The sequence below is a fragment of the Bidens hawaiensis genome, unplaced genomic scaffold, assembly GCF_021521415.1.
Source record: "Bidens hawaiensis isolate Kalapana, Puna unplaced genomic scaffold, B.hawaiensis_p1.1 tig00005976_1, whole genome shotgun sequence".
Classification (NCBI taxonomy): domain Eukaryota; kingdom Viridiplantae; phylum Streptophyta; class Magnoliopsida; order Asterales; family Asteraceae; genus Bidens; species Bidens hawaiensis.
The window spans coordinates 867,161-879,931 of NW_027491395.1; the positions used below are offsets into that span (position 1 = coordinate 867,161).

Consider the following 12,771-nt stretch of genomic DNA (forward strand, 5'->3'; position numbering starts at 1 on the left):
GTGCAGGTGGTGAGTTGCCAAGAACTGAACAAGCTCTTGGGACTTCCACATCTCAGGGGGAGTCTACTGGTGCAACTGGTGAATCGGGCGGTGATGACGTGGTGGTAGTAGATGATGAGGAGATGGTGGATGTTGATATTGCAGGTGACGACGATGTCCGATTGAAGAGATTGAAAAGATAGGGGCTGATATTGTAATTGATAGTGAGATTGAAGAGGGAGAGATTGTGGAAGAAAACGTTGAGCATGAAATTCCCGAAGTTGATAAGTCAGACATGGGCCAAGATATGGGAAGCGATGAGACTGAATGGGAAGAGCAGCCGAGATGGAAAGAAGGCTACGCTCAATGGTTCGTAAAGACAAAGAAACCGGCGGTTCCTACTATGTTCAAGAAGAGTTACAACATCAAAGGATATGCTGAATCGAAGAAGGGGATTATATGCTGGTTATATGATGAGCAGTTGAGGCTGTTTGTGATTAAACATTTTGACGGAGTTCAGTATTTCAAGAGATTGTTGAGATCTTTGAATACCTTGCCGGAGTGTGAGGTGAAGGACTTAGCCAAGTTGGGGTTGATAAACAGGAGTGATGATAATATGGCTAGGATTATTGGGAAGATCGTTTGGAAAGAAAGTATAAAAGATAAAAAGTTCGAGTTATTAAAGCCGCAGAAAGGAAAGCTCGTTGAAGATAAAGACAGAGGTATGAGAGCTGATGGCAAACCTTGGATGATAATGAAGTATAAGCCGATCCGGTGTTTAAAAGAAGTGCCGATGAAACAAATGCCCAAGGATGTCTTAAAGGAACTGAAATGGTGGTATGTTGATAGTGAAACAGCTGAAGCGGTGATGGAGGATGAAGATGAACAAGAGTTGCTGAGAGTGTATGATCCAATGCACTTGGTGAATTTGTCTCAAGCTGACTTGCAGGTGCTGAACGAGAAAAATATATTCTATATTCCGGCATGGAAAGAAGAAAGCAAGAAATATCAGAGAGTAGTTTCCGTTTGTGTCAGAGAAGGAGTTCATGCTTGAAGACGGGTAACTTAAGTTTTGGGATTACAAGACACGTGATTGAAGTTAGAGATATGAAGCTACTGCCAAGGGGGAGTCTGTTGGTACATGATGTCAGTAGTTCAGTATCTAGCGTCTGTAATCGTGTTAGTTTGTTTTGGTTTTGGTTTGTAAAGGTTGTCCCACAAGTTCGCCTGTTATAAGCGAACTTGTGGAACAAGCGAAGTTATTGACAACTTCGCCTAGCATGTTAGGCGAAGTTGTCGAAAGGTATATATGTTTGGCTACGGCTTTTTTTGTAAGGGGAGTGGTTCAGTACGTGTAATTGTGATTTGGCTATCACGTGTTAAAGGAGTTGCAATACAACGTGTCTATTGAGTATTGTAACGTGTCTTTGTACTTGGGTTTAACGTATATCGCGTCTAACACTCGTATCGTCTTACGTAGGGATTCCGCGCATACGTAATACGAGATATTTCCGTGTAGATCCGGCTGGGAACCTACACTCTGACTTTGAAAAAAATACCCAACTGCTGCTCGGTTTCCCAACTCGACTTAACTCCAGTCCAACTTTTCGGTTCGAATTCCTGGTCACATCATAATCATCATTTATGTTAATGATTTGTTCATGGGCCCAACTATCAAAATCAACCCGTCATGTTGTGGCCTTATTTTTAAAAGGTAGGTTCCCACTTCCCACTAGAATCAAGTGATTTGGAATTTTCCAATTTTGTTTAAAAGTCAAGTTAACATTTTTAGAAGGAACAAAATATAGGAAGTTGGTTTATTACCTCAAGCTTGGACAAGAGTTCTCTGGTGGTTTGGGCGGAGACGATAATCCTACGAGCATCAGTGGTGATAAAGCCTTCGTCAACGGCATTGTCTATGAAGGATAGTAATGCGTTGTAGCATCCATCCACGTTCAACAATCCTACCTATAATTATTCAAGCTCTTAAAAGTGATTAATTTTGTTTATGAAACCATGTTTTAATAGAACTAATTGAACCGAGTGTTGGTCTAAAATATAGATCAATGACCAAATAACACTGAGTATGCGTATGATTTATGGTATATTATATTTTAACATAATAACATACGCGTGTTTATGGAAACCATGTAGTAAACCCTATATGATTTGGTACAAGTAGTATGATTATGACACTCTTCTATTACTCAAAACAAATACAAATGTACTTTTTGCCATTTTATCTACCGGTTTTTGGTGAATCCCTAGTTGTGCCCATGTAATCACTTCAAGAAGTTCCTCGAGTGTTCCATAGCCACCTATAGATTTTTCAAAGGTAAATCATAATTAATAATGACCGATATACAATACATGACACACATATATATATATATATATATAAAGCATGAGTGAGGGACCTCTTAAATTTTAAGAGGTACCAAACTTAATGCTTTATGCACAACACACAATGCATCAAAAATATAAAAATTAAGGGTAATTAAGTCTTTTCATTCCTTTAAAATATTCTTATAACTTTGGTCTCTCAACTTTATTTTTTTTTGTAAATTTAGATAATAGTTACACATATGCCCCCTAATTCAAAACCAACTACCCCCTCGACTTTTTAACGGCCATATCTTTTCACACGTTAAGATTTTTCTTGAAATAACTATATCATAAAAACGAGTATTTTATTCTCTTTAATTTGAGTATGTTGCTATAGTTTTTTAGTTTTAAAAAATTAACATGTTACGCGATTACCGTGTAGAACTGGTAACAGGTCGAGTCGGGTGAGCTTGGGTCATTTGTAAAAGTGGATTAGGGTCAGAACAAGTCGATACAAGAAAAAAGGTTAATTTGGTTCGAGTTCGAGTAGATAGGGGCCAGGTCAGACCGATGCCGAGTCGGAACGTGTTTAGGGCCAAAGACGGGTTGGTTTACAAAAGTGATTTATTTGAAATTACTCTATATTTCGGGTTTGCTTCTTGAATTTCATTACCGGTTACGCAGATATCGTTGTTTACATGTACCGTGGCCAATAAACGCGTGTTCAGCACCACGTAACGCACATAACCGAATCTTGGGAAGCGCTCAACATAGCGCCCTGCACCGGTAATCGTTATGAATTACACGCGTGGTGTTGGTTAAGCATGTTTTAATGTTAGTAAGTGCATTCCGGGCCGGTTACACGTGTTCAATCTTCGATTACAGGCAACTGGCTTTGAATGAGTTACGTGTCAAATTTCGGGCTACATGCACACTGTCATCAGATGACGTATGTACTGACACATACTATACGTTCAATTTCGAGTTGCGTGCACACCCCACTGCATTGCGCGGGCACTCGGCTAGTATATATATAGCGTGTGTGTTTGTTTTTTCATATAAGTTCAAAAGAAGATTGGACTATATTTCAGTCATTGTCACATCACGTCATCTTGAAGTAACAGTAGTTTGAATAATATGCATGAAAACACAACTTTCATAGTTTCTATCAAATAATAATTCAGACAATAATAATACCAGGCAAAGCTATAAAGGCGTCAGCCTGACGTGCCATCTCGGCTTTCCTTTGATGCATATTTAACACTAGTTTTACATCACCAACAGTTTCCCCGATGATCTGAAAAATTTCAACATAAAAGTTTTTTTAATGATATTCAAATGAAAGGAATTTTATTGACCAGGTTACTTGCCTCCTTTGACATAAGCACTTTAGGTATCACCCTGCCATAACAACAAGTGATGGTCATATCCTATGACAATTTGTGACATGTCACTAGTGTAAGATACTATCAAATAAAATAAGTTTAATAAACTTTCATTACCCTAAGACATGGCAACCACCATCAAATACGGCTTTGGAAACAATGCCCATTAATCCGATGCTTCCTCCTCCATACACCAGATCAATCTTCTTTTCAACCTGCAATTCTTTAATTATTTTTTACACTTTCATTTATACCTATACTCCTAGTAACATGTAGTATTTAAGATGTATGTTATGAGGACAGCATTTTCTTAACTACGACAAACATAAGATTTGATTACCCGACGAAATTAAATATATATATTGGGCTTTTCTTTTTGTTTATATATATAATATATATAGTTAATTAATAAACAAGCCTTTAGCTTTGTTGACTGAGGTAACCAATCAAGTTCGTTTCTTTGTTATTAATTAAAAGAGAAGAAGATGTGAACATAGAATTACTTACGTGTCTAGGATGAGCTAATTACAATTATGATGTATTATTTTATAGTAATTTATTTTGGATCAGATATATAATTTAAGAAATAATTTAGAAAAACTAATTTAACACAACTTGATGGTGCACCATGTCGGCGCATGACCAACACGGCTAGATATTAATTTATTTCTAAGTGAATTTTTTTTTTCTTTTTTTACCTTTTTTTCTTTACAAGATCTATAACTAATTATAACTAAAAATAACTTACAATTTTTTTGACCCAACTTACATTTTCTTGATTCTCTTGTTTCATCTTTCACTTATTCAATTTGTAGTTTACAAAGCTAAAGAAGATTGATTTCAACTTTACCACGTATAATACACGACGTTTTAAGCTAGGTATATACACATATACTTATATTTCATACTAGAAGTTACAACCCAATTTCTAACATATTATTCAAAATATTTAAAACCAACATTTAGTTTTCACGTTTTTTTAATAAAAGAAACTTGTTTATGTCTAATTTTGTTTTTTTAGGAAGTTAAAAGAATTGGCTCCTTTTATATTTCATAGAAACATCCAAACGATTTACAATGAAGTTACAGGTAAACGGGCAACAAGCTGCGGCACAACCCTCTTAAATTTTGTTTTTAAATTTTCTTTACTCTAATCAACACTTGAAATCTTAGCAACTTGGTTGACGAGTTATCCTACATTCCTACTAACTCACTAGTACTTTAATCGCTAATCAATCAATAAATAAATAAATAAATAATAATAATAATAACAATAACTTTTGTATAATTCATACACCGCTAAGGCAATAACTTATCATTGTGTGTGTGATTACAAACTAGCATGTATTAATTACAATACAAAGTAAATATGGGCAATTTTATATATACTCTTACAAATATTAAAAATATCATATATACCCATGCAAAACTAAAAATATCGTATATGCTCTTACAAAGTTATTAATATATCATATATACACAATTCGTTAAAAAAATTTTAAAAAAATGACCATATTACTCTTGTTTGATTAGATGCGATATAAGGTTTTACAGTGTAGACTATTCGATATGATAAATCTTCGAATGGTTTGCAATTTAGAAGAAGTGACGATAGACAATTTGGTTGTCGTTAAATGTAAAAACGTCAATATAAATTAAAATAATAACATAGGGTATACACGCATTATGTAATATAAAGGGGTAGAACATTCTATTCGTTAAAATGGACATATATGAAAGTTAAAATTTTTGAAAAATAACGTAAAAATGGTCATTTATTAAAATATTATTAATTAATAGGGGTATATATGATACATTAATTGTGTTTATAAGGGCATATATGATATTTAGTTATTTTGTAAGGGTATATATGATATTTTAAGTTTACTTGAGTATACTTGATATATGTAATGTTTGTAAGGGTGTATATAAAATTAATGCAAGTAAATATTGTGTGTATATGTTGCTACTTATATAATTAGTTACATTTACATAAATAAATAAATAACAATATTATATACTAGAGTATTTTCTATCATATCTATTTTAGGGCTTCTAGTTGCATGTTTTCTTTTATAAAATTTGGTATTTCAAAAAAAAAAAATTTAGTGAATAATAACCAACTTTAATGATTGTACCAATTTGGTTAGTCAAACTTTTATTTTTCTCAATTTAGTTACTCACAAACTTTTTTTTGTCTCATATAGATCACTCAAGTTTCATCTATCTACTCATTTAAGTTTTTTTTCTTTTTAAGAAATTGTTAATGATGATGTGGACTGATGATAGGGAATTAAAATTAGTGACATTGATTTTGTTAATAAATAAATTCAAAATAATAATAAAAAAACATTTTAAATAATTATAATTTCAAAAAAAATAGTTTCTTTTCTCTAAAAGCACTAGTATTCAATTTTTTTTGTTATTAAAAAAATCAATTTTCAGAAATTTCAGCCAATTATTATTTTTTAATCATTTAAGTTTTAAGATACACGCGTGTAGCTAAAATTCTAAAAACAATATGAAAGTCATCAAATATTAATTTAGTCAAATTATAAAATAAACATAAAAAAACAGAATAATAATGTGAATTAAAATGTCACGTTTGCATAATAAGCTACCAAAACTGTTTGCATAATAAGCTACCAAAACTGTAAAAAAAATTGGTTAGTACATAAATGAAAGTTGAGTTATTTAAACGAGACAAAAAAGTTAGTGATAACGTAATTGATAAACAAAAAATTTATTAGTAACCTAATTTAGATTTAAAAAGTTAGAGTAACCAAATTGGTATAATATATAAAAGTTTGTTACTTTTATGTGAAATTTCTCATATATATATATACACAGAAAAAAGATTTCTAGAGAAAGAAATAAAAGTTAAAAGAGGACCTATATTAGCTTGTATAGTTAGTTTAGACTCGAAAGATTGAAATCTGAACTAACCAAACATATCTATCTATCTATAATATATATAAATGAAGACATAAAAATTTTACGTGTTACGATGTGGTCGCTCCCTCTTTTTTTGAAGTCACCAGATTTGACTGATTTTTAAATGGAGACTTCTCATGCATTTGACTCGAATTTATGGGTATGATTCTTACCAAACCCAGATATTTTTTAAACGGGTTATAACATCTCATTAAATTAAAAATTATTCTCACCAAATTATTTATGTAAAAATCCTTTAAATAGGATATAATAAAAAATAATATCTTATTTATTTTAAAAAAGAATATATATATATTATTTAAATTAAAAAACCAATATGATAGTAAAAAAAATCCCCTTTTTTTGGAGTCACCAGATTTGCCTGATTTTTAAATAGAGGCTTCTCATGCATTTGACCCGAATTCATGGATATGGGTCTTACCAAACCCAGTTATTTTTTAAACGGGTTATAACATCTCATTAAATTAAAAATTATTCTCACCAAATTATTTATGTAAAAATCCTATAAAATATGATATAATAAAAAAATACTATCTTATTTATTTTAAAAAAGATATATATATATATTATTTAAATTAAAAAACCAATATGATAGTAAAAAAAAATAAACGGGTCTTGGGTCTTATCAAATCATAAGTATATTATTAACTTTCATAAATATTATTTATAATTAAAAAGCCAATTTCATAGTAAAAAAAATAAATGGGTCTTGTGTCTCATCAAAACCATATAGCTTTTAAACCGGGTTATAACATCTCATTTATTTATGAAACAATTTTTTATCAAACCATAAGTATATTATTAACTTTCATACAATAAAAAATAAATAAATATTAGAACAAACAATATAAAACAACCCCCGTAATACGTCATTAAATTAAAAATTATTCTCACCAAATTATTGATGTGAAAATCCTATAAAATAGGATATACTAAAAATTATTATATCATTTTTTTTAAATGTTATTTATAATTAAGAAACAATTTTATAGTAAAAAAAATAAGCGAGTCTTGGGTCTTACCAAACCCAGATTACTTTTAAACCAGGTTATAACATCTTAGTTATTTGTGAAACATTTTTATCATCAAACTCTAAGTATATTATAAATTTCATTACAATAAATAAAATTAAACCCAAAAAATATATAAATATTAAAAACGAGTAATGTAAAACAGACCCCATAATACGGAGGATAAAAACTAGTATATATATATTATAACAAGTGTAATGCATGTTTTCCTTGAAAAGATAAAAAGAAATAGCATCAAAAAAAGTTTACAAATATAACTTGAGGAATGATATCTACAACCATGAAATGTTAGCCAAATTCAGGCCAGGGCAAATTTTAATCACGTGTTTATATTTTACTAGCTTTTGAACCCGTATACTACACGGGATTTGTCAAGCGATAAAAATAATAAGGTCGTTATTTTAATTGTGATTCTCAAAATATTTATGAATTAATTTAATGTACGAAGTAAATTATGAATTATTATTTTTTCAGTTCACGATTTATGAAATGTATCTTTACCATATTTCATCCCGTGTACTACACATGATCGAAAATTTGAACTTAATGTAATTTCTCGTGTAACAATATTTAAAAGATAATAATTAATGTGTATAGACAATAATCTAGATCATAATGTCATTAAACAATATAAATGCAAACTTAAATATATATATATATATATATATATATATATATATATATATATATATATATATATATTCTATAGTGTTGAAAAACAAACACCAATCCAATAATTGATTATATTTAGCATCAATTGTTTTGAAAGGTGATTATAAATGTGAAATTTACAAATCTTTAAACAATGAAGAGTTAAGTGTCATTGTTTGTTTATTTATTTTTTTTAACAAAAGTGAATTGGTTCGTTTAGTTTTGCTTAAAATATGGCTCGGGTCATTTATTTTTGTCAAAAAAAAGTGGTTCGGTTTGTTTGCATTTTCAAGTAGTTCAATTCGTTTAGTTTTGTTAAAAAGGTAGTTCAGTAAGTTTATTTTTTTTTGTTAAAAGTGGTTCGGTTCGCCTCTTTTTGTTAAAAAAAAGTGATTCCGTTTGTGTTTTTATTAAAATAGTTTGGCTCATTTATTTTTGACCAAATGGTTAATAAAATGAGAGAAACAAAAACTATTTTATCAGTAATGGAAAAAAAAAACAAAAAGGTTAGCAAAAAGTACTAAAATATCATGATTTCGGAAACGTCAGGTATTTGTTTGCATGAAATTTAAAAAAAGTGGTAAAATTGCATAGTTGGTCAAACCCCGAGTATGAAAAGGCACTTAACTCAATGATGAATAAAATCCACACTATGTTATAACCCAATTAACAAAATGATTTTGACCCATGACTCATGGATATCTAGAATGAATAAGAAGAGAGATTAGAAATTATAAGAAATGTAGAGTTGACACCAAAGCTTCAACATTTTCTTTTATTAGTATTGTAAGATTGTTTGTAAAGAATCGTTATAATCATTTCAGTAGAGAATTAATTTATGGAAAGTATTTAAGTTAGAGGACAATAAGAATGCAAGTATTATGTTTTCGTATTAATATGATATGAAGTAGCTTATCAAACAAAATCTAAAAGAACAAAAAAGTATAAATTTGATCTATATTTTTAATTTTTTTTAATTTATAATAATGATATTGAAAATATAAGATAACTCAGAACATAATGATTTGAAAAGAAATAGTGTCACACATAAGAGGTTTGATATTTCTACGCCATCTTCAAACTCAAATAGGCCACCCCAAACTCAACTAAGCGGGAATTGCTCATTAGTTGTAACTAAGTTACTACTAAAAGATAAGTTTTTGTTCCATTTATGATACTTTTTTATACAATAGAACATTAACATATTTGTCATTTTTCTTCAATTTATTTTGACTGAATCTTCAAGAGTACAATAAAATGTATTTCAATCCGATAGTAATCATTTTACTAAGCATCCACTATATATTCTAAACAAAGAGCTTTACATGCTCTTGAGTCTTCACTTTTATGTGTGCATTTTGTTTATTTCTTTTAACACTTTTATCTAACCATGGAAGTAGAGACATATAAAGACGTACCAACTGGTTTCCTAGTTCGACGGCAGCATGATGGTGGATTGGATTATTGCCGGAGCTGCTTCCACAGAAGACACAAATCCGATTAAATCTAGACGGTTTCGCGGTTAACGCCTCCATTGCTCCACCTTGTTTAAGATGATTGTTACTTTCCATTTATGGAAATAAAGTTCTCTTTAGTTCCTTGTATTATATTGTTACGTATCTAGAAGCTAGGGAGAGTGAGAAAGAGAGATATGTGCGAATGATAAGAGAGATGGGTTGTGTTTATATATTTGCAAAAGTTCTATTAGTATCCAAACACCTGGCAACATCCCACTATCTAATTTGCTATTTTATATCTACAAGACACTGACTGATCGCTTTCAAAATCCATGGTGCAAAACATGATCTAGTTTTTTATATGCTTTTCATGTGCTTTACTTGATCATTTTCATCAATTTATACAGAGATCGAGGTAGCGTCAAGTAATAGGAGGTTCACACTACAATAAACTGAAAAAGGGTGGACTACCGAAGCGTAGAATGATTGGTTATGGAGAAATTAGGTATTGGCCATAATTAGGTGTGACATTCATGACAAAACGAGGGACACTATATTCATTACGTAACAAGTAAACGATAAATCGGTTAATTCGTAGTGCTTAAACGAGTAACCGACCGACACTAACTATGACTCGTATACATACTGAGGGGTCATATACGAGTTATATATATGTTATAGAGGCTAACATATTGATATTTAGGCCTCGGTACGTTTAAAACTCTTTAAACGAAAAATGTTTCGTTTATCGATACGCTATAAGCTTAAACGCAATCGTTAATATCAAAACAAGCATTGTAGCATCCGTTAAGCCGAAAAAGATTTATAAAACACTTATATGACATGTTCTAAGCAATCCGTGAAAATATTTTGGAATTTTACAATGAGTCGGTACGTTTTTCTTATTTTACAAAAATAAGCTGAAAAACACTCGTTTTTTACGCTATCTCTTACACCCGAATTAATTTTCTTGCGAAAAACCGGACCCGAACTAAATTTGAAGTGGGCTTTTCATGTTTGGGCTTGTATGTATAATTTAATGGGCCAAAACAGCCCATTAAGGGCCCCTAAGAGGTTCCGATCGCCAGCCCCTTACCCCACTTTTGTTTTTTATATAAAGCTTATACTTGAAGCTTTATTATTCATTTCAACTTTCAACATATTTTGAAGTCCAAGCAGCTCTAGTTCTGCTCTTCCAAACCCCTGCCCAAAACCCTAAGGTAAGATCAAAGTTCATAAAGATTTAACCAAGTTTGATGCTTATAATTAACATATAAACATGTTTTAGTTAGTTTTAAACATGTTTAACCATCCAAAAACCCTAAAAATCAAGTGAAACCATGTTTTGATGTTAAACATGTTTACAAACCAGGAACATATACTTTTTTGGTCAAAAACGCGGATTAGAACATGAATACAACGTTTTTACGGTTAGAAAGTTCGGTTTGAACCCAAAACCGAAACCCTAATTATCAAGGCTGTTACATGGATGATTTATGCTTGGTTTGATGTTATATGATATGTAGATATACTGAGTTTGCAACCCGAGACCCGGAAAGTCGTTTAAGCTAGCAAAATTCATCAAAAACCGACAAGGTAAACCCGTAACACTTGTTTAGGGGCTGTTTAGTATTAGGTTGTGACGTGCTTGTTGTTAGCTTGTGAAAACTTGCAGGGACATTAGGGATCATATAAATGAGTCCCTGTTCAAATTTGGTAATTTTTCGATAAACGGAGAATATTTGGTGAATTTATTTCCGTTTATGAGCGTTTATTTGGGAAAAATAGCTAAACATATTGAAAAATTCTGAAACTTGGTTTTGAAGTTTGATATGGGATGGTAAGATCACTGGTAAAGTTTGGGAATCATTGGAAATGCCTAAGTATGGTTTGTGCAATCATGGTTTAACCGAATTTTAACAGCCGAAAAACGCACAAAAAGGCATTTTGTCAAAAGAGTTAGGTTCTGGAAATTTTGCAGGGGCTATGTAATGACATTGAGGCCATTGGTAAAAATTATTGGATTTTTCGGAGGTCGTTTGATATAAACGGGCCATTTATTACTTGATTATAACCTATTAAATGAATTTTTATAAATAAATAAATGATCATAAAATTTCTGGAAATATTTTTATAAAATTCTCCATGACTTAATGTATTTTTACAAAAATTTACATAATTTATATATAATTACATATTTAGTTATGATTTATCAAAGATTTAAATTATAATTGTTTTAACGAAACCGGCAGTTTTGTGTTTAACGGACTGACTGGTATGTCAAAATTTCAAAAGTGGTCAAATATCATATTTTTGAATGATATTGATAAAAACAAACTTTTTACGAGAATTCCGGACAATTCGGGTGGATTGTACGCGTTTTGTATAATCAAACCCGTAAGAAAACGGAAATGAACCCTGCAATCAAACCAGACATCGAAACCTTAAAATTCTTTCATAAATCAAATCATTTTATCAGTCAATATATTTACTTAAGTTTTATATGATCTTACCTAATCCCAAAACGTATAAACGATCAACTGAGCTAGGCTCGGAAAACGGTGAAACTGAGCCAAATCCAGTTTTAAACATTTCATAGTATACAACGTCACAATCTAAGACTATGGTCATGTTCTGGGCCTAACAGCTATACCCAGATTATCTATACAGCCCGACTTAGCTTGAACACTGTACTAGTATTAACGATACAATACCGTTTATAGGAATCAGGTTATAAACGAGGCATCTAACTTATCGATACGTAATTTCTGTGCGAACTACAATAAGGTGAGTTTCACGACCCCCACTTTCTAAACTGTTTTACGAACTTTTGGGGTGGAAAGCATGTTTATACACGTTATCGATCTGAAAACGATTCGGGACATAGAATATCTGAACAATTATATATGAAAAGTCCCTACAAACATAATGATTGACTACGTGCTGATGAACGATGATTATTATCATTAATTGAAGATAATACGAATT

The 12,771-nt window shown here is 30.9% G+C and overlaps 1 protein-coding gene across 1 annotated transcript; it reads right to left on the reverse strand.

Annotated features, from left to right (window-relative positions):
* Positions 1-1,512: 1,512 nt before the first annotated feature.
* LOC143631240 (putative cytokinin riboside 5'-monophosphate phosphoribohydrolase LOGL10) lies at positions 1,513-9,897 on the reverse strand. The gene is made up of 7 exons (XM_077100061.1): positions 9,745-9,897; positions 3,807-3,904; positions 3,675-3,705; positions 3,502-3,601; positions 2,227-2,297; positions 1,804-1,947; positions 1,513-1,599 (listed from the first exon to the last, which is right to left on the reverse strand). The coding sequence occupies exons 1-7, from the start codon at positions 9,895-9,897 to the stop codon at positions 1,513-1,515; spliced, it is 684 nt and encodes a 227-aa protein (XP_076956176.1).
* Between the last annotated feature and the right edge of the window lie 2,874 nt (positions 9,898-12,771).

Excerpts from the sequence above, each read along its gene's own strand:
- LOC143631240 (XM_077100061.1), bottom strand. The coding sequence starts at position 9,897 with ATGGAAAGTAACAATCATCTTAAACAAGGTGGAGCAATGGAGGCGTTA. Across the intron at positions 3,602-3,674 it reads AAGTGCTTATGTCAAAGGAG|ATCATCGGGGAAACTGTTGG; the intron begins GCAAGTAACCTG and ends GAAATTTTTCAG. Across the intron at positions 1,948-2,226 it reads TAGGGATTCACCAAAAACCG|GTAGGATTGTTGAACGTGGA; the intron begins GTAGATAAAATG and ends GAATAATTATAG.